We start from the raw sequence: 24389 nt of genomic DNA, 5'->3' as shown, positions 1-24389 counted from the left end.
GGCATTTTTTAATTCAGTGCCAGGCTGCCAACCCACCACTAAGTTAGACAAAGGAAACAGTAACCCAGTCTGTAAGAGGCTTGTGGGAATGCATGGGAATGGGGTCAGGTTTAGGTTGATGAAGCAGTGAAATGCCAGACAAATGTATATATGTGTTATGGTGAGACATCAATTGATGTGAGCTTTTTGTTCTGTGAACGCTGCAGCAGATGACAACAGATTTATTCAGCATAGAAAATGTTAATAGTGATGTTACATCTCAAATAAAATCTGTGTTTTCAACCAATCAAACATTGCACAGACTTTCAGCAAGTCTGACGCTACATCCCAAAATGCTTGTCACTCACAGGTGTCCAGATTAAGTTACACGTGATAGGAAAACAGCAGGGTACTGAGTGAATGATAGACACTCTGCATCGGAGTAGACACAGTCTGAAGCGCCTGTCAAGAAATCAGGAAGAGCCAGGATGCATTTCCTTTCCAAAACAAACCTAGATAGCCTGTTAAATACCAGAGAGACCTGGCCTGAGAGATCTAGGTTTTTTCCGCCATGAGACATCTGCATTTCATGAGGCAAGATTGCAGGTTTCTCGCTGGGACATCCAGGACCAGCCTTTAATCACAAGTCAAGTCTTCTCTAATGACAGAGTGGGCCATCACAGTGAAAACCACAGCAACCCAAATTTACACAACGATTACATCGACCAACTTGATGTTATTACCTTGGTGATGGTGCTTTGTGCTATTAGGCAGTGTCGGCGTGAACATCAAGGTAACTGCTGTATATGGAGGTGCTCTGGGAATAGCGGTGAAGGGTAAAGTACTCAAAAAGCTTCTGTTTTTACACCGAGGGAATTCATCTGCTTACTTTATGCACAGGCATGCAAGCATAAGAAGTGTTTGACATTCAAGAAGAGCCACCTTCAGCCATGCCATTGACTAAAAAAAAACTGTAGGGTGGTATACTTATATGCAGATACACCGTCCTAAAGCAGCAGCCATTTCAGCAGCAAGTGTCACTTTTTCCTAATCCATATATTTGCTATAATTCACACTGCTGCTTCCTATCTGCTTCCCCTGAATGTACTGTCTGTCTATCAAGAGGTTTGTAGAGCATGTCTAATAGGTTTTTCAGACATGTTTGATGTATATGCAAGACACTGCAACACTTTGGAATGAGACACTGGTATGACACTCTACAGAGCGTGATTCAGAGAATTCAGTTTAAAATCTTCACATTATGTTTGGTGTTTTCATGACTGATGTGAGTGCTATGAGGATGGAAATAAAATAGCTACCCTATGCTGTGGTATTGAGCAGACAAAAACTCAGGTTTATGGCTTAGTCTGATAGCACTACCTGCTGGTGAAACCACTACACTATTTACTCTTTTATTTTAGTGAAAATAGGATTCAAGATTTTCCCTCAGTCATTCTCTTTACCTGCATATTCCAATTCAGAGACACTTTCCAAGCATGTGACAGAATACTGACAAAGGGTTGCTACTACATCACAGGACTACCAAACAGAAGCACAAACTATGGAACCTTCACTCCATCAAACCTACAGGTCTTTGAAAACTTAGAGGAATCCACGACATCTGGAGAAAACCAAATACAAACACAGGGAGAACATGCACAACATTCCAACCAACCCCAATGCCTTTCCCAGAATTTCTTCAAAAATTCCAAAATAAATGTTCTTGGTATATAATATTCATATATTTATTTTATTTCTTTGGTGATTTAAAGCAGGAAAAAACACTTTGATTTTCTTTTTTAAAAATTCACAAACATCCCAGACATTCACATTGTAAAATAAAAAAAAAATGTTATAAATATAAAATGATATTATGTGCACATTAAGGCTGAGACACACACACAGACATTCACAGGCAGACAAAACAAAACATCACTCTATTAAACAATGGCTGGAGAGACATATAACCATCCACATGTACAAATATTTGTTAATCTTACAAAACAACATTATTGCAGCTGATGGGGCCCTCCATATTCTTTGGTCCACTGTTGGCATTAAAGACGTAAAAAAGATGTATAAATCCATCATATTGTTAGGAAATCTTTCATCTTCAATGCATCCTGTTTAGACAGTCCATGATTGTGGCCGGTCTCCTGTTGAACATCTGCTGGGCCAAGTGAGAGCATCATATTTCACCTGTCAGTATAAAACAAGTAAGGAGATCAAGAGCAGCTTGAAAATAAATTATTTGTATCTCTGCCTCAACAGCCGTTACGTTCAAGTCTTTTTTAGTGTTTCACAAAATACATTCTCTCAATGGCTGATTTCAATTGACCACAATAACAGAAAAGTTAAGTTTGCAGAAAAAAAAAGAAAAAGAAATGACCAAGAGAACTATCAGAAGCTACAGCATGGCAGCAACAGATGAGAGCAAAACACTTTATTGTGTGATTACTACTTGAGCTTTCATTTTAAAACAGATGATGGACATCGATTTCTAGCAGTTAGGCTTTGTCGACTGATATGTAGAGACCAATATCTCATAATAAATTGCAGAATCAAAAGAAATATCAGAAAATTTCTTAAAATTCTTTCTATAGAAATCTACATCTCTGACATCCAGTGAAAGCTGGAGCCAGTAAAAAGTGGTGATTTGGTAATTTGAAAGCTGCCACCACAAAGAAAGGCTCCAGCAGTTACGTGAGCAGTTTGGAGAAATTTACCCAGATTTGGGTGCATTATTCATCTGGAATCTGAATAACTACCACTAGCAAAGCTATGAAAGCATGTTTCCAAATATGATTTGTGCCTCTGCTGATTAGATTTGAAGACTGAAGACTGTTTATAAAGATTTATAGTTTTATGTACGTGATATAATACTGAGTCCTTTGTGTTATCAATAATTTCCGCTGATGCCTCCAGTTGTGTTCTGAGGAGCCAAACTCAGAGTTCTTGACAAGGAATAAACATAGATAAAGGTTGAGGGCTTAAATATATATGCCTATGCATGCATGCTCATTAAAATGAAGTCCAGCTTAAAACAGCACGACAACATAATTGATTCTTTTACATAACATAAGCGCTATAATTTCACAACAGCTTTTTTTTCTATGAATAAGGAACACTTATGGTGATTTTAAATAGCACAGTTGGTGTACAAAAGTATTAGGCAACGGTCATGAATGTATTATTTGATGAACTGTGGACAAAAAAAAAAAACATCTGCAGTTTAAAAAAAAAGAGTGATGAGAAAACTTTTTGCTTTTCCAGTAGCCAGCTGAAAGTATTTTATCCATTTTGGCATTGTTGCCAAAGTGAATTTGACAGTGCTCCTTGGTAAGAAAAGTCACATGTCAGCATCTCTTTAAAAGGCACTTCATAAGATTCCATCGTCATCCAAAATGCAAGAAAACTGCAGATTATCCTCTTGGTTTCTTTGGTAAGTTTTCTCTTGTTCTTTTCCTTTGAGAATCCATTTCCTCTTTCCATACAAGCATAAGCCATGTGCTCTCGTCTTGGGGAAGCTGTGCCATGTTTACGTGGCAATCACTGTCTCTTCTGCTTATGTTCAGTCCTATCTCTCCTTCCCCGGTAGAGCTGGTGGTGAAAGCGGAGGGCCTCATCCGGCCATCTTTTGAAGTTGTTGATGCTGTAGAGACTGTTGTGTTGATGTCTTCTGATAAAGGTCCTCTGATAGCTTGATGCTGTCAGTGAAAAAAAATAAATAAATAAAATAAATAAATAAATAAATATATATATATATATATATATATATATATATAAAGCTCCAAAACAATGGTAGTGCTTGTCAATACAAGACACACAGAAGAATGTATATCTATTGAGAGGAATACTTGCTGTACTTACGGTTCATACAGGTGATTTTAGGGGTATCCCATCGTCCATCCCCACGACAACGGATGGTTGGGACATGCCTCTGAATAAAGCCTGTCTGGCACTGGTACCTTACCAGTGAGTTGATCTCATACCTCTCACGTTTCTTACCAAAGGTTCGTGCATTCTCCACCAGAGGGGGCTGGCTACAGGCCACTGACAGACAGAGGTGACAATAACACTGACATGAGGAATTTTATAACAGAGGACTCCACCATCATTTGTATTTTTCCCCTCTAAATGCTTGCATTCAATAAAGTAAAGGAAGAGATTATATCTGCTACAGCATCTTGTTACCTGTGCCCTTCTTGCAGGTGAAAGTGAGGTGGTAGTTGCAAGGAACATCATTCCACTGGCCGTCCTCATGCCAAATCATCACTACACAATCCTCGCCAGAAGAAAAGAAGCTGTCAGGCTGGTTGGGCCTCCAGTTTTCATATTGCTGAAATAAGAACAGAGTACAAGCAATAAGACATGATATTCTGTGTCCTTTAGAGGACCTTTTCTTCGAGCTATCCTATTAAACCCATCCTAAAATTTATTAATTCTACCCCTAAAAGATACTTTGTCATTATATGCTATTTTAGGAGTAGTAGATACCTCTTATGTATATTTAGCCTGCCTGATAAAGTGCATGACAAATTACCAAATCAGTACATGTTTTGTTACTACCATCTATCTCCTCCAACAGACGTGATCCCATAAATAGAGATCCTGCGCTGTTTTGGCAGCAGTTTCCTGTCACTGTGATTTTAATTAATGGCCACAAGAGGGAGCAACTGCATCTTTCTGGGAGCCAACTTTAGCTCAGCAGCTATGACATCATCAGAGTTCAGCCCTCAGGGACACTTGCAGGCTCTGTGTAATTAATACAAGTCACAGAAACCAGCAAATATATAAAATGGGATTAAAACTGCAAATTTCACAGTGAGCAACAAATTTCTGAGATATAATACAGACCACTTATTTCACATAATGATATCATTTTATGTACTTGACATGATTGGTATCAAAGTTACAGGTACTGTGTGTCTAGGAATAAAGGGCTTTGTGGTGACAGATAGGCATAAGTGTTATGTCAGTCATGTACAGTCCTGGCACACCCGGCAGTACATGTGTAATTCTGCAGGCAAAAAATTCTGCACACACACAGATGTACATTTACACACTTGTACAGTATATACACAGCTGTGGCACTGGAATTGATGCTACCTGCAGTCTTTCAGCACATTCTAGGTTCAAACAGTTTTCTTCAAAGACGTGACCCCCCCACTCCTCCGATCATGCCCCGAGGCACTGCTACTCTGTCATTATGGTTAACAAACACACACACCGACTTCCTGCTCTGCTCACTTCAAGTTAACAAATAGGTGACCCATCAGCTGCACAGCAGGCCTCCTCAAAATAATCAAAACAAACTTTGATCACCCACAGACACATCCAAAGACACTTCAACTTGGGTGTTATAGAGCCCTGCTGTTGATATTAATCAATTAAAAAAAAACAATTTCTTCCAAATGTAAATATTTCACACTTTTTTTTAAAAGTAGTCTCATTTATTATACTTAAATCCACAGGAGGTGACCACCCACTCAGACCCCCTGGGCTGCTTCCAACCAGTTTTTCTCTTTCTCTTTCTGCAGCTGAGCACAGGTGCTGTCCATCTGTGTGTCTGCCTGTCTGATGGCCCTTCCCCCGGGTGGTTGCCTGCTGGCCGGGCCCCCCTGATGTGTGAGGGGTTAAAGGGGGTCCATACCTGTCTACGCCTGCCAAACTCCCCTCTACACTGCGTCCCTCACACCCTCATCACCCCTCAATCTCTCAGCTGAGCAAGGGTCTCCATAGGCGGTCTGTGCTTATCTTTTAACCCCCAGGCTGTGTCTATGCTTCTCCTATCTCTGGTCCTGGAGGATTATCTTTGAAGTGAAGACATCAGTCTGTACAACACGGATGCACATAGTAATTAGCCACTTTCCTGTCTTCTGAAGGGGATCTTCAGTAGCTACAACCACTACAGCAAAAATGTGCTTTGTGCTGTTTTGTAAACACCACATTTTCGAAAAGTGTGCATTTTTCTCCTATGCATTCTCTCTTACATTGTATATGTCATCTTCTATGCATTGCTGCAGCTACTTGTCGACTTGTGCAGGACTCATGCTGACTAAAAGGATTCAGTGGTGCCTTACAGCATACTCTACATCAGATTTATTACCACAGCAGTTACCCACCAGGGTGTAGTGATATAAGGCAGAGGAGAGTACGTCATGAGAAAGTCACCACAGCCCCTGAAAAGAACGACTCTCCCTAGATGACTCTATCTGTCATCCGCATCACTTCCAAATATTTACACTGTCTCTGTGCCATGTTTGTTGAGACAAAAATATGTGAGAAAGCAACCTATCTTACCATAGGGCGACCGTCAGTCCAGCGGAAGTCGCTGTCAAACATCTTATCATTCAGGCCGATCCACTGGTAGTCCTGTCCAAGACCTGCCATACAGGGAAGAGTGAGACACTGCAGATTACATTCCCCTGTTGCCATATGTCCTTTTTAGGACTACTGAGTTACAGAAAGTGCAAGAGGAAACGAGATAGCGATGGCATTTTCAGTGCCTGAATCATTTTCCTGCATTTACTGTTTACCTTTGTGTATTTGATTTGGCATTAAACAAATGATATTTACTGTTTAAATTTTTATCATGTAAGTTTCATAAAATAGCGCTTGATTCTGTTACTGTCCTTATGAACGATTATCTACAACTGCAATCTTTTTCTTACGGTTGACAAACTGTTGCTCCTCGTGGGACAGGATGCTGGTGAGATGAGCCCCCTGTATGCGACACTCTCTTTCTGCTGTGTCCCAGTTTCTTCTGTGGGGGAAGTACTTGTAGCAGTGCCCCTGAAACTTATGCCAGCCATAGTCACAGGTTTCAGTATCTGATGGAAGTAAAATCGAGAGACAATAAGACACACGGGAAAAACTGAGTTGCAACAGATCAGCAGACATGAAATGCACATGCAACATTTTCAAAGGAGAGTAAACTTTAAGCTGTTACTTCTACATCCTTGCATCTATTTCCCCCTCTGCCTTAATTGTCGTGATATCATCTAATCTACTGCATCTACAGTCCTATTAACACCTGAGTATACCAACAACCAGGCCTGCTGTTATCAGTGACACCAATCAAGATGACAGAGAAACAATGTGATGGATTAGTTCCTACAGCCCCTAACACCAGCACTATACAGCAGTGGAAACCATACAAAGAGGACTCCTATTAAGTACCAATTACTATGTGTGATCATTTTGCTAAAGCAGATGGTTCTTCTCAGATTACTTCACGGGTGTTAATACATGAAAAAACCAAATTGGTAAATTAAGATTCCAGATTACTCATGAGTAAATTGATAGACCAGGAGTCTGAGGAGTTTCCCAGTCACACTGGATACCATTTGCATGTGCCTAAACTGCTATAACTCTTTTCACTGTCTGTCTGTATCTCCCTCTGCTCCCAAATCCAGCCTCCAAACACTAACACACAAAAACAGAGGCAGAATCTTTCTCTGGGTTGTTCCTCTTTGAGTTACTTTTTCTCCCTCTCCTTTGGCAAAACTTTCTAAGACGGCAGCTGCGTCTGAGTACACAAACTGGGTGTGATTCACTAATGAGTGATCCTGACAACATTTAGGGTGTAGACGCTGGTCAAGAGACATAAGCCAAGGCAGATGATGCCCTGAGTTCAACACACTTGGAATGGAAAAAAATCTTCCACTATATTCCAGAAATGTCTTGTGTAGATAAACTTGGTTACCCAGTAATTACTCTGGAACCTGTGTAATTTCTAACTTAATTGTCTTGTCCTAGATGGAAATGTCAAGAAGTGACTTGAATTGAATGTCTGGAACAGAATACACTGAAAACTGTCTGTGTGTCTGACAGTTGTGGAAAATAAAGCTCTAGGGTACTTGAGGAAACTGTGATATCTATAAATTTGAAGACTCCCTTTTTCCCAGTGACTCAGGTGAATGATTACATTAAGCATTCCATCAGGTCATATGAAAATCATTTAAAATGAGTCGAGACAGTTTAGATGGATGGTTGGAACCACTTACAATAACTAATGAAAATAAAAGCTTTCATTAATCTGAAATGGAATACTCAGAAGTTATTGAGAGAATCCATCCAAATTAATCACAAACTTACCCTCCTCACAAAACAGCCCAGAGTAGCTTGGCAGACACACACACGTGAAGGAAGCCAGGCCATCAACACATGTGCCTCCATTGCGGCAAGGGTTTGACTGGCACTCATCAATATCTGCACAAGAAACAGACACAATTAATAAGAGGAGATGGCCAAAACAACTGAAGTCACTGAGACAATAAAACCAATTTTAGGATACATTTTAATTCTTCTTGGGTGAAACTTAATGCAGTGAGATGAAAGGAAATCTCAATACACAATTTTCTACCTGTCTCGCAGCGATGACCACTGTAACCAGGAGCACAGCTACAGGTATAGCTGCCACCAATTTTGTAGCAAGAGCCTCCATTCAGACAAATCTCTGAATGGCATGAGTGGAGTCCTGTAGAGAGATTTATTTTTTAGTACAATAAAAGTTATATCAAACATAAATGTATGCAGAGCTTATATATTTTGTTGTATGCTATTTGAACATACCTGGGATCTCAACAGTCTCTCCAATTACAGTGTGGCCCAAATCAAGTCCTGCATCTGGCTGAGCAGTTGTTTCCTCCCCTTGTATCAGTGGTTCTCCTTCAGTAACAGGTGGCAGTATAGTTGAATCACTGTCCAGTTTCTCATTCTCACCAGAAAAAGATGATGGAGTGGTAGCTACAGATTCAGCTAACACTGACTGGTTTTGTGCCTCAGCTGGTGACATTGTCGTGAACTCTGTGTGGGTCCTTATGGGCATTTCAGTAGGAGGAGAGACATCTCCTTCAATATTGCCCGAAACTTCCTCTTTCCCAGAGGTGCTATCAACATTAGCAGACTCAGCCTTTGAGGGTGTGGTAGCATCTACCTTGAATACAGTCTGGATGTCATCTGGGGATAGAGACTGTTCGTCTATACTCTCAATCTTTGGTTTCTTTGTAGTTGTCAAATCTCCAGACACACTCTCAGAGCTGGCAGACCCACTTTCAGTCCCAGTGCTAGAGATGGAGTGTGACTTAGTTGTGGTCGATAGAAGCTCAGAGGTGATGTTCTCAACCTCATCACCATCCATTTTAACAGTGCTTGCTGTAGTCATGATTTCCTCTGAGCTGCTCATGTTTTCTGAACCACTCTCAGAACTAGAGGATGATGATGCACTGACAGACCCTGATGCAGAGGGCAGGACAGTGACAGCTACTGCTACTACAGGTGACTGTGTTGCCTTTTCTTTTGAGATACTTTTAGTACTGCTCCCTGAAACAACAGGCTTACTGTCAGATGTTTGAGGAATGGCAGGTGGTGCAGTAATAAAGACTGCTGCTTCTTTTGGTGTTGTAGTTTCCAAAAATGGTGGAATTACTTCAACCAGTTCGAAGTTCGGTTCTTCATAATCTGGGGGTGGATAATCTATGATTGGATAAAGACCATCTTCTGTATCTGGAGATTGGTCAGTGTCTGCACCACTAGAAACCTGGTCAAGAGTGGGTTCAACTTTCCCACCTTCAACTGAAACAGTTACAGGTTCAGCACCTGAAGAAGCAGCGGCAGGCGCAGTTGTTGATTCTGTAACTTGGCTTGTTTCATGACTTGCAAAAACAGGGTGGGTTGTGGTCAGTGACACATCCTCAGAGGAAAGATCAGTGTAAGGGCGGTGTGTTAGTGTGATCTCTGACTTGACTTGTTCAAGTGTTTCCTGGGGAACTGTTATGTGCTGTCCAGGGGAAACTGTTGTGGCAAATTGGACCATAACATCAGGGTGTGATGGTGCTGATGCTGAAGGAAGATTTGAAGTAGGTTCAAAGGAAATGTGTTCAGCTGGGATTGTGGTGACCTTAGTGTCTGAGCTTGTAGAGATTTCTGCAGTGCATGCAACACCAGTGGGTTGATGCGTACTTGTTGGGTCTGAATCTTGTGACTCCTCGTTTTCAGAATTCGTTGATCCTGACTCAAGAGAAGTTGTTGACTTTGTTGACTGAACGGTGCTGGTCACAGCAGAGAATTGTGTTGCATATGCTTTGGCGATGAAGTTCTCAGGTGACTTCTGACCTGAGGTTTGTTCATATGTTGATGATTCTGGTTTATCTGTTTGGGAATTTGCCATCTCAGATGGTAAAGTCCTGATGATACTATCCATCTTAACAGTACTGGATAGGGATGAAACAGTTGGAGTAACAGAGTCAGAATCGAAAATACTAGATGTCTCGACACCTGAACCCTCTGGTTCATTGATAATTTCTGTTGATACAGAGATCTCCTCACTCTCTGATGATGTCTTTTTGTCTTTTTCTTTATCTGTTGAAGTGTGTGTTTCAAGTGACACTGCAGTTGATTTCACCGTGGCAGGGGGGGGAGTGGCAGTCTGTTCGCTCTCTCCTGTCACCATTTTTGGTGATGTTGTTGATGTCTTTTCAGAGGCCTCTTGATCAGTAACATCTGATATGGAAGCCACAGATGGAGTCTCGGTGCTGAACAGTGAAGACACAGTTGAGGATGGAGTCTTTTTTGTTTGTTTTAAAAGTGAAGAAGTTGTTTCCACTGAGCTTGAGTCTGTAGAAGATGCCGACTCAGCAGTTGCAGTTTCTACTTCAGGTTTTGCTGACTTGTCAGTTGCAAATTTTGGAGATTCATCTCCAGCAGGCTCTGTCCCCTCCGAAACTACTATTTCATCTGTAGGCAGTGAAGTTATTACAGCATAAGTAGATGTTTCCTGGACTTCACTCTCTTTGTCTGAGCTCCCCTCAGGGTCAGTTGAAATGTCTTTGGTTATAGGTGCTGTGCTCGGTGCTTCAGCTGTCTTATCTTTCAGTGATGTGGTTGTAACTCCAGTGTGGGGAGTCACATCACCAGGTTCAAAGTCCTGGCTGGATTCCTCACTGGGCAACATTGGGCTTGTTGTGGCCAACACAGTTTTCTCAGAGGAGGTGTCAATGTGGGGATGATGAGTGAATGTGATCTCAGACCTTGCCTGTTGGAAGGATCCCTCAGGCAGTGTTGTATCTGGTTCTGGGACAAAAGTGGTGACAAACTGAACCATCATGTCAGGCTTTGAAGTGCTTTGTAGAGAGGAAACTGTGGATATAGAAATAGATTCTTCTGTAGACATAGAGGCATCAGGGTCCCTCTCCTCGTGTGTGGGGATTGATGTCGCTCCATCACTAGGGGGTGAAACTGTTTCTAACAATGATGCTTTCTTTGCCTCTGTGTTTATCTCTTCTGTTTGAGTTTTATCCTCTTGGATCACTGTGGCTGGTTTTTCTGTGCTGAGCATAGGGGATCCTGGTGTGGCCACACTCTCTTCATTCTCAGATGTCATTGTCTTAGGTGATGCAGTTGTGGCATCTGAGATCTCAACCCTAGACCCCTCTGTGATACTTGCCTCTGAATACTTGTCAGCGCTGTAGGGGGTAGATAATGTTGTTGTGGATAGCACTTGGTCCATTTTTATTGTACTGTGCAGAGGAGCAGCTGTGTGTGTCAAGGACTCTGTCACATGAGTGTGATCATCTGATATATCTCTCCCAGTAACATCAGGAGATGATGTGATAGTTGGCTTCTTGGTGCTATGAATACTAGAGGCAGCACTTGATACTGCTGTTTTCTCAGTGCTGAACAGTGAGGAGGCTGTAGATGTAACTATCTTTTCAGATGCAGTCAATTCATCCACTGAGGACACTGAAGTTGTCTCAGAGGTATCCACTGCAGAGCCTTCATCAGAGTCATCATCACCTGAAGAGTCATCATCAGATGCTTCACTGGTTAGTTTCATTGTGCCAGGTTCAGTGGAAACTGGTGTGTGTGGTGTGACAGTGACTGAAGGTACAGCAGCAAGTGTGGAAATGGATGAACTTAAGGTTTCATCAGTTGTGTCACGACTTGTGGTTGTTACGACTGTTGGTGATGAGGTCTTGGATGTCTCTTTTTCATCTGTGCTAACCATATACTCCTCACTGGACACTGGGGTGACAGAGCTGGTGTCCATTATTTCAGTTAAGGTTTGAGAAGGCAAAGATGAGGATGCTGTGATCTCAGTGACAGACTCAGTGATTTTATCAGTGGTGTCTTCGGCTGATAAACCATGCTCTGGAGTTGGTTTGGAGTGTGTCTCAACAGGGGAAACTGTATGTGGTGTAGTTAAATCATCTGTTTCTTCAGAGCTTGACTTTGTGGACACAGTGGTGGCTGGGGTGGCAAGTGGTGCTAATGTGACTGTCTCATCACGCGAAATACCTTCCACAGGTGATGGTTTAGAAATGGACTCTGAATATTCAGAAGTTGTTGAAGCTAATGATGGATCAGTGGATGGGGTTGCATGTAATGTTCCTGGAGAGGGAGTAAAGAGGGTGGTACTATCTGTCCCTGAACCCTCTGTTTCTTCCAACTTTTGTGTCATTGTGACTGCTGTGATGCCTCCAGCCTCCTCTGTCTGGATGGTTGGGTAAACTGAAGAAGAGGAAACTATGGAGATAGTATCTGCATCAATGATAGTATCATCTTTGGTGATAAGCAAAGGAGTGGGGGTGTCCCCTGTCATACTGTCTGTAACTGCAGAGAACAGCTTATCTTCATCTTTTACATTCTCTGTGAATATTATAGTTGTGCTGGTTGATGGTTTAGACATGTGCAAGACCATGGTAGGTGTTTGCTCTGTCAGGTCAGTTTGGGGTTGGCTGCTACTGGGAGTAATGATCACCACCTGCTGGTCTGTAACACTATGATATATAATGGAGGGAATTGGGGTGGACATCGATGTGAATCCATCTTGCTCATGTTCACTGCTGGGGCTTACTGTAGTGAAATCAACTGTAGTATGATCACTAACTGATGCTCCAGCTGTATGAGGGGACATAGTTGTGTAGGTGGACTGAGTTATGTGCTCAGCTACAGTAACTTCATCTTTCCCAGTGCTTGAAACAGGAGGCTCGGTTGCTTCTGAAGTGATGGGGGTATCAGAAGTAATTTCACCTTCCTGTGAGGAAACCTGTTCATCAGATGTCACTGTGACTGAAACAAAGGTTACGGTTTCACCTGTTGCTTCTCCAAATGTGATACTCTCAATCACTGATGGCTTTGATGTGAACATATCAGTGGTTTGGTCACCAGAACTCTCTCCCTGTGTCAAAGTAAAACCTAGACTTTGTTTTGATATATCAGCTGTAGAGAGAGCTGTGTCAGCTGACTGGGTAGGTGTGATAGCATGTACAGTTGTGATATTTGGCTTCTCAGTGCTGTAGAGAGAAGACTTTGGAATATCAGACGTTCCACTCTCATGTGATGCTGTTGTTGCAGGTTTCTCTGTGCTGAACAGGGAAGAGGCTGTACTCTTTATACCATCAGGAGAGTCTGTGTGATAAACAGCTGAAGATGACACCCCCAGGACTGTTGAGGTGTTGATTTCTAGGAACATTGCTGTTGGCTTTCCAGTGCTGTAAAGAGAAGAGGCTGCAGTGCCAGCAGGCTTTTGTGTAATACCATTGTCAGTGGACATATCTGTTATTTGGTCACTTGAACTCTCCTCTGTTACAGCAACAGAACTAGAGGACATTGTAATTTGTTTTGTAGCTGCTACTGTAATGGACATCATAGGAGGACTTGTGACAGGTACTAATGTAGCTGACCTGTCAAAAACGTCAACACCTGAACTCTCACCCTCATCGGTAGAGTCATCTGGGAAGACCCCACTGCCTGGCTCAGTAATGTAAATCTCAGAACTTGTTATGAGTGGAGATTGTGTTGATGGCATAAATTCTTTGGTAAGCTGTGTGCTGGTGGGATATGAGGATGTAGTACTTGACATGTCAGATGTGCTCTTGGTGTCATATAATTCAGTCTCATCTGTGGCCACAGTAAATTCTTCCGGGGGTTTTGTGGTAGTCTCAGTGGATACCTCTGCACCAGAGCCGTCTGGACTTGACTCCAAATCATCCCCTTCAGGTGAGATACCAGAGCTCTCCATGTCAGTGTAAGTAGATGTTTCCTTTGAAGTAAACACAGTGACACTGGGAACTGCTATGGGTTGAGAGGTTTCGAGTGTATAAGGACTTGTTGTGACAGTTGTATACTCTATTTCACTTTTTTCCTCAACAAAAGTAGATGTGATTGATGCTGTTGGTGTTTCTAAGGGAGTTTCATCTGGAGATTGAGATATGTCATCCCCTGAGCTCTCAATGTCAGGAAACTCGCCACTTCCTGATTCAGACACTGATACTGTCATTGCCTCGATTGTGGTAGATGTTGTGGGGGAAACAGAATATTGGGTAGTATGTGTAGACTCCTCTGTCATGAACTGTGGTGAGGACTGGGTTGATGATTCAACACCAGATGTTGTTGATGTGCTCTGAGTCTCAGCTATCTGACTTTCATCTGTTGCTGGAGAGAATGGTGATTTGCTTTGAAATTCACTGGATGGCACAGATGTTGGTTTCTCAGTATCGTAGCGAGAGGAGGCTACGGCTATGTGTGATTTTAAAACTTCACTTGTTTCAGTGTCAGCTAATTCTGTTGTCAATAATGGCTTCTCTGTGCTAATCACTGAAGACACTGTGGTAGTTGCACTTGTTTCTTTTGTGAGAGTCTCTGAAACAGGTGTTTCATCTATTGCAGGGCTCATCATAGTTTCTGCAAACACTGCTGCTGGTGTCTCTGTACTGTACTTAACAGTTGTTCTCTCAAAGATAGGTAAGGATTCAACTAATGGAGAGTCTGTGCTGTAATCCACCTTCTCACCAGGGTGTACTGAGGGGGTGACACTTGGGGAAACAGTGCTCACAAGAGAAGAAGCTGTCACTGCAGAGATCTCAACAAACATATTGGGGGTTTGGTCTCCAGAGCCCTCTTCGAGCGCCATGCTAGCTGAAACTGATGTGGGTTTTTCAGTACTGTACAGAGATGAAGTAACATCTGTTGTTTTTAGAATTGCTACACTTGAACTTCCAACAGTTGTTATTGCAGGTTTCTCTGTGCTGAATACAGATGATGATGAGACTGGAGTTGATGTGCTCTTTTCCGTATCAGAGGAAACTGATCTCTCAGTACTGTACAAAGAAGAAATTGTAATAACATTGGTTTCTGAGCTTGCTGCAGTTGTGTGTGATGCTGTTGTTACTGCTGGTTTCTCTGTGCTGAACATTGAGGAGATGGTGGTTGATGTTTTGCCAGCAGCTTTGGTAGTAAAATCAGGGGTTTGATTAATAAACTCAGTGTCATCAATGATAGGAATGGATGGCCTTGTGGAACTTGGAGATACAGAAGCTGTTTCATGTGAAGTGCCAATCACCACAGCTGAGTGGGTGCTTGGTTCCACTGTTTGGTCCATAGTTGGCAACAAAGACAGGGCAGATGATCCTTCCATAAAAAATTCAGTTGTTTGCCCTGTTGACATGTCGTCCTCTGTCAAAGTGATTGCAGAACTTGTCTCAAATTCATCAATTATTGGGATGGCTGATGGTTTTTCTGTTGTTAGCTGCTTTTGAGGGTGTTGTGTAATTGTAATGACTGATGTTGACTGCAGAGGTATGGTGGCAGTGGTTCCCGACATTGTGGGCTGGCTAGAGAAATCAGTGTCAGGAACAGTAGATGCTATAGAAGAAGCCAAACTTGGAATCACTGTTATTGAGCTTGTTTGTGTCTCATCTGACATAGGAGAAACTGATGGTTCTCCTGTAACTGATGGTATTTTTGTTTTATCAGTTTCAAGACTCTCTGTTGTTCCAGGTGATATTGCTGTTGAGGCCATAGTGCTGAGTAAAGATGAAGATGTACCAGTGACAGAGGAGGTGGATGTGAATATGTCCGGAGTGTGGTCAGCTGAACCCTCTTCATCTACTGTAGGGATGACAGAAGATGTTTCTGTCTCATCAGTAAGAGGAGAAACTGATGTCTTTTCTGTCTGATCTGTGACAGCACTTTCTTGTCCCACGACTGGCAGTGCTGTTGGCTTCTCTGTGCTAAACAGTGATGAAGCTGTTGGACGAGCTGTTTTTGGAGTATCACTTATTACAGGTTCATGCGATGTTGTGACTGATGGTGACTCTGTACTCAACATAGAAGAGAGAGTGGTTGCTGTGATACCTGACTCCTCAGTGAAGTCAGTGGTGCGGTCTCCAGAACTCTCTGTATCTGTGGTACTGAGGAATGATGCTGTCTCAGTTTTCACAGTTGATCCACTGATGGAAGGAATGGACTCCACTGTTGTAGGCTCCCAGCTTATATCTTCACCTTCAATGTCCAGAACAGTAGATGCTATAGAAGAAGCCAAACTTGGAATCACTGTTATTGAGCTTGTTTGTGTCTCATCTGACATAGGAGAAACTGATGGTTCTCCTGTAACTGATGGTATTTTTGTTTTATCAGTTTCAAGACTGTCTATTGTTCCAGGTGATATTGCTGTTGGGGCCATAGTGCTGAGTAAAGATGAAGATGTACCAGTGACAGAGGAGGTGGGTGTGAACATTTCCGGAGTGTGGTCAGCTGAACCCTCTTCATCTACTGTAGGGATGACAGAAGATGTTTCTGTCTCATCAGTAAGAGGAGAAACTGATGTCTTTTCTGTCTGATCTGTGACAGCACTTTCTTGTCCCACGACTGGCAGTGCTGTTGGCTTCTCTGTGCTAAACAGTGATGAAGCTGTTGGACGAGCTGTTTTTGGAGTATCACTTATTACAGGTTCATGTGATGTGACTGATGGTGACTCTGTACTCAACATAGAAGAGAGAGTGGTTTCTGTGACAACTGATTCCTCAGTGAAGTCAGTGGTGCGGTCTCCAGAACTCTCTGTATCTGTGGTACTGAGGAATGATGCTGTCTCAGTTTTCACAGTTGATCCACTGATGGAAGGAATGGACTCCACCGTTGTAGGCTCCCGGCTTATATCTTCACCTTCAATGTCCAGAACAGTAGATGCTATAGAAGAAGCCAAACTTGGAATCACTGTTATTGAGCTTGTTTGTGTCTCAGCTGAGACAGGAGAAACTGATGGTTCTCTTGTAACTGATGGTATTTTTGTTTTATCAGTTTCAAGACTCTCTGTTGTTCCAGGTGATATTGCTGTTGAGGCCATAGTGCTGAGTAAAGATGAAGATGTACCAGTGACAGAGGAGGTGGATGTGAATATGTCCGGAGTGTGGTCAGCTGAACCCTCTTCATCCACTGTAGGGATGACAGAAGATGTTTCTGTCTCATCAGTAAGAGGAGAAACTGATGTCTTTTCTGTCTGATCTGTGATAGCACTTGCTTTTTCCTCATCTGGAAGTAATGTTGGTTTCTCTGTGCTGAACAGTGATGGAGCTGTAGGAGCTACAGTGTCTTTGCTGACCATATCAGTTGTCCGATCACCTGAGCTCTCTTCATCTGTTGGAGAAGTAGAACTTGTTACTGGTGTTACTGATTCTACTGTTTTCTGACTTGTAGTTACAGTTGCTTGTGTTTCACTTGACACTGATGTTGGTTTGTCAGTGCTGGAAGTTGATGAAGCTGTAGTATCAGCTTCCTTTAACGTAACACTTGTTTCAGTTTCATGTGATGCTGTCACTGATGGAGTCTCAGTGCTAAACATTGAGGACACAGTGGATATTGAAATGAGGGACTCTCCAGTGAAATCAACACTGCTGTATCCAGAACCTTCAGTATCAGTGGTGGTGAAAAATGATAATGATGACGTTTCAGGTTTGATGGTTGATCCACTGATGGAAGGAACTGACTGTACCATTGTAGTCTCACTGCTAATACTTTTATCCTCAGTGTCAGGAACAGTAGATGCTATAGAAGAAGCCAAACTCGGAATCACTGTTACTGAGCTTGTTTGTGTCTCATCTGACATAGGAGAAACTGATGGTTCTCCTGTAACTGATGGTATTTTTGTTTTATCAGTTTCAAGACTCTCTGTTGTTCCAGGTGATATTGCTGTTGGGGCCATAGTGCTGAGTAAAGATGAAGATGTACGAGTGACAACGGAAGTGGATGTGAACATGTCTGGAGTGTGGTCAGCTGAACCCTCTTCATCTACTGTAGGGATGACAGAAGATGTTTCTGTCTCATCAGTAAGAGGAGAAACTGATGTCTTTTCTGTCTGATCTGTGACAGCACTTTCTTGTCCCACGACTGGCAGTGCTGTTGGCTTCTCTGTGCTAAACAGTGATGAAGCTGTTGGACGAGCTGTTTTTGGAGTATCACTTATTACAGGTTCATGTGATGTTGTGACTGATGGTGACTCTGTACTCAACATAGAAGAGAGAGTGGTTGCTGTGATACCTGACTCCTCAGTGAAGTCAGTGGTGCGGTCTCCAGAACTCTCTGTATCTGTGGTACTGAGGAATGATGCTGTCTCAGTTTTCACAGTTGATCCACTGATGGAAGGAATGGACTCCACTGTTGTAGGCTCCCAGCTTATATCTTCACCTTCAATGTCCAGAACAGTAGATGCTATAGAAGAAGCCAAACTTGGAATCACTGTTATTGAGCTTGTTTGTGTCTCATCTGACATAGGAGAAACTGATGGTTCTCCTGTAACTGATGGTATTTTTGTTTTATCAGTTTCAAGACTGTCTATTGTTCCAGGTGATATTGCTGTTGGGGCCATAGTGCTGAGTAAAGATGAAGATGTACCAGTGACAGAGGAGGTGGGTGTGAACATTTCCGGAGTGTGGTCAGCTGAACCCTCTTCATCTACTGTAGGGATGACAGAAGATGTTTCTGTCTCATCAGTAAGAGGAGAAACTGATGTCTTTTCTGTCTGATCTGTGACAGCACTTTCTTGTCCCACGACTGGCAGTGCTGTTGGCTTCTCTGTGCTAAACAGTGATGAAGCTGTTGGACGAGCTGTTTTTGGAGTATCACTTATTACAGGTTCATGTGATGTGACTGATGGTGACTCTGTACTCAACATAGAAGAGAGAGTGGTTTCTGTGACAACTGATTCCTCAGTGAAGTCAGTGGTGCGGTCTCCAGAACTCTCTGTATCTGTGGTACTGAGGAATGATGCTGTCTCAGTTTTCACAGTTGATCCACTGATGGAAGGAATGGACTCCACCATTGTAGGCTCCCGGCTTATATCTTCACCTTCAATGTCCAGAACAGTAGATGCTATAGAAGAAGCCAAACTTGGAATCACTGTTATTGAGCTTGTTTGTGTCTCAGCTGAGACAGGAGAAACTGATGGTTCTCCTGTAACTGATGGTATTTTTGTTTTATCAGTTTCAAGACTCTCTGTTGTTCCAGGTGATATTGCTGTTGAGGCCATAGTGCTGAGTAAAGATGAAGATGTACCACTGACAGAGGAGGTGGATGTGAATATGTCCGGAGTGTGGTCAGCTGAACCCTCTTCATCTACTGTAGGGATGACAGAAGATGTTTCTGTCTCATCAGTAAGAGGAGAAACTGATGTCTTTTCTGTCTGATCTGTGACAGCACTTGCTTTTTCCTCATCTGGAAGTAATGTTGGTTCCTCTGTGCTGAACACTGATGGAGCTGTAGGAGCTACAGTGTCTTTGCTGACCATATCAGTTGTCCGATCACCTGAGCTCTCGTCATCTGTTGGAGAAGTAGAACTTGTTACTGGTGTTACTGATTCTACTGTTTTCTGACTTGTAGTTATAGTTGCTTGTGTTTCACTTGACACTGATGTTGGTTTGTCAGTGCTGGAAGTTGATGAAGCTGTAGTATCAGCTTCCTTTAACGTAACACTTGTTTCAGTTTCATGTGATGCTGTCACTGATGGAGTCTCAGTGCTAAACATTGAGGACACAGTGGATATTGAAATGAGGGACTCTCCAGTGAAATCAACACTGCTGTATCCAGAACCTTCAGTATCAGTGGTGGTGAAAAATGATAATGATGACGTTTCAGGTTTGATGGTTGATCCACTGATGGAAGGAACTGACTGTACCATTGTAGTCTCACTGCTAATACTTTTATCCTCAGTGTCAGGAACAGTAGATGCTATAGAAGAAGCCAAACTCGGAATCACTGTTACTGAGCTTGTTTGTGTCTCATCTGACATAGGAGAAACTGATGGTTCTCCTGTAACTGATGGTATTTTTGTTTTATCAGTTTCAAGACTCTCTGTTGTTCCAGGTGATATTGCTGTTGGGGCCATAGTGCTGAGTAAAGATGAAGATGTACCAGTGACAAAGGAAGTGGATGTGAACATGTCTGGAGTGTGGTCAGCTGAACCCTCTTCATCTACTGTAGGGATGACAGAAGATGTTTCTGTCTCATCAGTAAGAGGAGAAACTGATGTCTTTTCTGTCTGATCTGTGACAGCACTTTCTTGTCCCACGACTGGCAGTGCTGTTGGCTTCTCTGTGCTAAACAGTGATGAAGCTGTTGGACGAGCTGTTTTTGGAGTATCACTTATTACAGGTTCATGTGATGTTGTGACTGATGGTGACTCTGTACTCAACATAGAAGAGAGAGTGGTTGCTGTGATAACTGACTCCTCAGTGAAGTCAGTGGTGCGGTCTCCAGAACTCTCTGTATCTGTGGTACTGAGGAATGATGCTGTCTCAGTCTTCACAGTTGATCCACTGATGGAAGGAATGGACTCCACCATTGTAGGCTCCCAGCTTATATCTTCACCTTCAATGTCCAGAACAGTAGATGCTATAGAAGAAGCCAAACTTGGAATCACTGTTATTGAGCTTGTTTGTGTCTCAGCTGAGACAGGAGAAACTGATGGTTCTCCTGTAACTGATGGTATTTTTGTTTTATCAGTTTCAAGACTCTCTGTTGTTCCAGGTGATATTGCTGTTGAGGCCATAGTGCTGAGTAAAGATGAAGATGTACCAGTGACAGAGGAGGTGGATGTGAATATGTCCGGAGTGTGGTCAGCTGAACCCTCTTCATCTACTGTAGGGATGACAGAAGATGTTTCTGTCTCATCAGTAAGAGGAGAAACTGATGTCTTTTCTGTCTGATCTGTGACAGCACTTGCTTTTTCCTCATCTGGAAGTAATGTTGGTTTCTCTGTGCTGAACAGTGATGGAGCTGTAGGAGCTACAGTGTCTTTGCTGACCATATCAGTTGTCCGATCACCTGAGCTCTCTTCATCTGTTGGAGAAGTAGAACTTGTTACTGGTGTTACTGATTCTTCTGTTTTCTGACTTGTAGTTATAGTTGCTTGTGTTTCACTTGACACTGATGTTGGTTTGTCAGTGCTGGAAGTTGATGAAGCTGTAGTATCAGCTTCCTTTAACGTAACACTTGTTTCAGTTTCATGTGATGCTGTCACTGATGGAGTCTCAGTGCTAAACATTGAGGACACAGTGGATATTGAAATGAGGGACTCTCCAGTGAAATCAACACTGCTGTATCCAGAACCTTCAGTATCAGTGGTGGTGAAAAATGATAATGATGACGTTTCAGGTTTGATGGTTGATCCACTGATGGAAGGAACTGACTGCACCATTGTAGTCTCACTGCTAATACTTTTATCCTCAGTGTCAGGAACAGTAGATGCTATAGAAGAAGACAAACTTGGAATCACTGTTACTGAGCTTGTTTGTGTCTTATCTGACATAGGAGAAACTGATGGTTCTCCTGTAACTGATGGTATTTTTGTTTTATCAGTTTCAAGACTCTCTGTTGATCCAGGTGATATTGCTGTTGGGGCCATTGTGCTGAGTAAAGATGAAGATGTACCAGTGACAAAGGAGGTGGATGTGAACATGTCTGGAGTGTGGTCAGCTGAACCCTCTTCATCTACTGTAGGGATGACAGAAGATGTTTCTGTCTCATCAGTAAGAGGAGAAACTGATGTCTTTTCTGTCTGATCTGTGACAGCACTTTCTTTTCCCACGACTGGCAGTGCTGTTGGCTTCTCTGTGCTAAACAGTGATGAAGCTGTTGGACGAGCTGTTTTTGGAGTATCACTTATTACAGGTCCATGTGATGTTGTGACTGATGGTGACTCTGTACTCAACATAGAAGAGAGAGTGGTTGCTGTGATAACTGACTCCTCAGTGAAGTCAGTGGTGCGGTCTCCAGAACTCTCTGTATCTGTGGTACTAAGGAATGATGCTGTCTCAGTTTTCACAGTTGATCCACTAATGGAAGGAATGGACTCCACCGTTGTAGGCTCCCGGCTTATATCTTCACCTTCAATGTCCAGAACAGTAGATGCTATAGAAGAAGCCAAACTTGGAATCACTGTTATTGAGCTTGTTTGTGTCTCATCATGTGATGTTGTGACTGATGGTGACTCTGTACTCAACATAGAAGAGAGAGTGGTTGCTGTGATAACTGACTCCTCAGTGAAGTCAGTGGTGCGGTCTCCAGAACTCTCTGTATCTGTGGTACTGAGGAATGATGCTGTCTCAGTTTTCACAGTTGATCCACTGATGGAAGGAATGGACTCCACCATTGTAGGCTCCCGGCTTATATCTTCACCTTCAATGTCCAGAACAGTAGATGCTATAGAAGAAGCCAAACTTGGAATCACTGTTATTGAGCTTGTTTGTGTCTCAGCTGAGACAGGAGAAACTGATGGTTCTCCTGTAACTGATGGTATTTTTGTTTTATCAGTTTCAAGACTGTCTGTTGTTCCAGGTGATATTGCTGTTGGGGCCATAGTGCTGAGTGAAGATGAAGATGTACCAGTGACAAAGGAAGTGGATGTGAACATGTCTGGAGTGTGGTCAGCTGAACCCTCTTCATCTACTGTAGGGATGACAGAAGATGTTTCTGTCTCATCAGTAAGAGGAGAAACTGATGTCTTTTCTGTCTGATCTGTGACAGCACTTTCTTGTCCCACGACTGGCAGTGCTGTTGGCTTCTCTGTGCTAAACAGTGATGAAGCTGTTGGACGAGCTGTTTTTGGAGTATCACTTATTACAGGTTCATGTGATGTTGTGACTGATGGTGACTCTGTACTCAACATAGAAGAGAGAGTGGTTGCTGTGATAACTGACTCCTCAGTGAAGTCAGTGGTGCGGTCTCCAGAACTCTCTGTATCTGTGGTACTGAGGAATGATGCTGTCTCAGTTTTCACAGTTGATCCACTGATGGAAGGAATGGACTCCACCGTTGTAGGCTCCTGGCTTATATCTTCACCTTCAATGTCAGGAACAGTAGATGCTATAGAAGAAGCCAAACTTGGAATCACTGTTATTGAGCTTGTTTGTGTCTCAGCTGAGACAGGAGAAACTGATGGTTCTCCTGTAACTGATGGTATTTTTGTTTTATCAGTTTCAAGACTCTCTGTTGTTCCAGGTGATATTGCTGTTGAGGCCATAGTGCTGAGTAAAGATGAAGATGTACCAGTGACAGAGGAGGTGGATGTGAACATGTCTGGAGTGTGGTCAGCTGAACCCTCTTCATCCACTGTAGGGATGACAGAAGATGTTTCTGTCTCATCAGTAAGAGGAGAAACTGATGTCTTTTCTGTCTGATCTGTGACAGCACTTGCTTTTTCCTCATCTGGAAGTAATGTTGGTTTCTCTGTGCTGAACAGTGATGGAGCTGTAGGAGCTACAGTGTCTTTGCTGACCATATCAGTTGTCCGATCACCTGAGCTCTCTTCATCTGTTGGAGAAGTAGAACTTGTTACTGGTGTTACTGATTCTTCTGTTTTCTGACTTGTAGTTATAGTTGCTTGTGTTTCACTTGACACTGATGTTGGTTTGTCAGTGCTGGAAGTTGATGAAGCTGTAGTATCAGCTTCCTTTAACGTAACACTTGTTTCAGTTTCATGTGATGCTGTCACTGATGGAGTCTCAGTGCTAAACATTGAGGACACAGTGGATATTGAAATGAGGGACTCTCCAGTGAAATCAACACTGCTGTATCCAGAACCTTCAGTATCAGTGGTAGTGAAAAATGATAATGATGACGTTTCAGGTTTGATGGTTGATCCACTGATGGAAGGAACTGACTGCACCATTGTAGTCTCACTGCTAATACTTTTATCCTCAGTGTCAGGAACAGTAGATGCTATAGAAGAAGCCAAACTTGGAATCACTGTTACTGAGCTTGTTTGTGTCTCATCTGACATAGGAGAAACTGATGGTTCTCCTGTAACTGATGGTATTTTTGTTTTATCAGTTTCAAGACTCTCTGTTGTTCCAGGTGATATTGCTGTTGGGGCCATGGTGCTGAGTAAAGATGAAGATGTACCAGTGACAAAGGAGGTGGATGTGAACATGTCTGGAGTGTGGTCAGCTGAACCCTCTTCATCTACTGTAGGGATGACAGAAGATGTTTCTGTCTCATCAGTAAGAGGAGAAACTGATGTCTTTTCTGTCTGATCTGTGACAGCACTTTCTTTTCCCACGACTGGCAGTGCTGTTGGCTTCTCTGTGCTAAACAGTGATGAAGCTGTTGGACGAGCTGTTTTTGGAGTATCACTT

The 24389-nt window shown here is 42.6% G+C and overlaps 2 protein-coding genes across 2 annotated transcripts; both read right to left on the bottom strand.

Annotated features, from left to right (window-relative positions):
* Positions 1 to 1710: 1710 nt before the first annotated feature.
* Positions 1711 to 16043, bottom strand: LOC108878478 (versican core protein). Its single transcript, XM_018669228.2, has 8 exons — positions 8557 to 16043; positions 8348 to 8461; positions 8080 to 8193; positions 6654 to 6812; positions 6283 to 6365; positions 4174 to 4318; positions 3850 to 4032; positions 1711 to 3686 (listed from the first exon to the last, which is right to left on the bottom strand). Exons 1-8 carry the CDS (start codon positions 15782 to 15784, stop codon positions 3529 to 3531), a joined length of 8184 nt encoding a protein of 2727 aa, XP_018524744.2. The 5' UTR covers positions 15785 to 16043; the 3' UTR covers positions 1711 to 3528.
* Positions 16044 to 19241: 3198 nt separating this feature from the next.
* Positions 19242 to 23300, bottom strand: LOC127143187 (mucin-22-like). Its single transcript, XM_051075161.1, has 3 exons — positions 21622 to 23300; positions 20477 to 20646; positions 19242 to 19313 (listed from the first exon to the last, which is right to left on the bottom strand). Exons 1-3 carry the CDS (start codon positions 23273 to 23275, stop codon positions 19242 to 19244), a joined length of 1896 nt encoding a protein of 631 aa, XP_050931118.1. The 5' UTR covers positions 23276 to 23300.
* Between the last annotated feature and the right edge of the window lie 1089 nt (positions 23301 to 24389).

The sequence above is a fragment of the Lates calcarifer genome, linkage group LG13, assembly GCF_001640805.2.
Source record: "Lates calcarifer isolate ASB-BC8 linkage group LG13, TLL_Latcal_v3, whole genome shotgun sequence".
Lineage (NCBI taxonomy): Eukaryota > Metazoa > Chordata > Actinopteri > Centropomidae > Lates > Lates calcarifer.
The sequence above is the reverse complement of the archived record's forward strand: the minus strand, read 5'-3'. Positions and strand labels throughout refer to the sequence as shown.

Bases quoted from the DNA above. Each gene is read 5' to 3' on its own strand.
- LOC108878478 (XM_018669228.2), bottom strand. From the start codon at position 15,784: ATGGCCTCAACAGCAATATCACCTGGAACAACAGAGAGTCTTGAAACT. The intron at 4,319-6,282 runs GTAAGATAGGTT...TTCTTATTTCAG, and splicing joins GGACTGACGGTCGCCCTATG to CAATATGAAAACTGGAGGCC. The intron at 3,687-3,849 runs GTAAGTACAGCA...TTTCACTGACAG, and splicing joins TAAAATCACCTGTATGAACC to CATCAAGCTATCAGAGGACC.
- LOC127143187 (XM_051075161.1), bottom strand. From the start codon at position 23,275: ATGGCCTCAACAGCAATATCACCTGGAACAACAGAGAGTCTTGAAACT. The intron at 20,647-21,621 runs GTCTTGAAACTG...CTTCTTCTATAG, and splicing joins ATCACCTGGATCAACAGAGA to CATCTACTGTTCTGGACATT. The intron at 19,314-20,476 runs GTTATCACAGCA...CTCCTCTGTCAG, and splicing joins CTGACTTCACTGAGGAGTCA to TGGTACATCTTCATCTTTAC.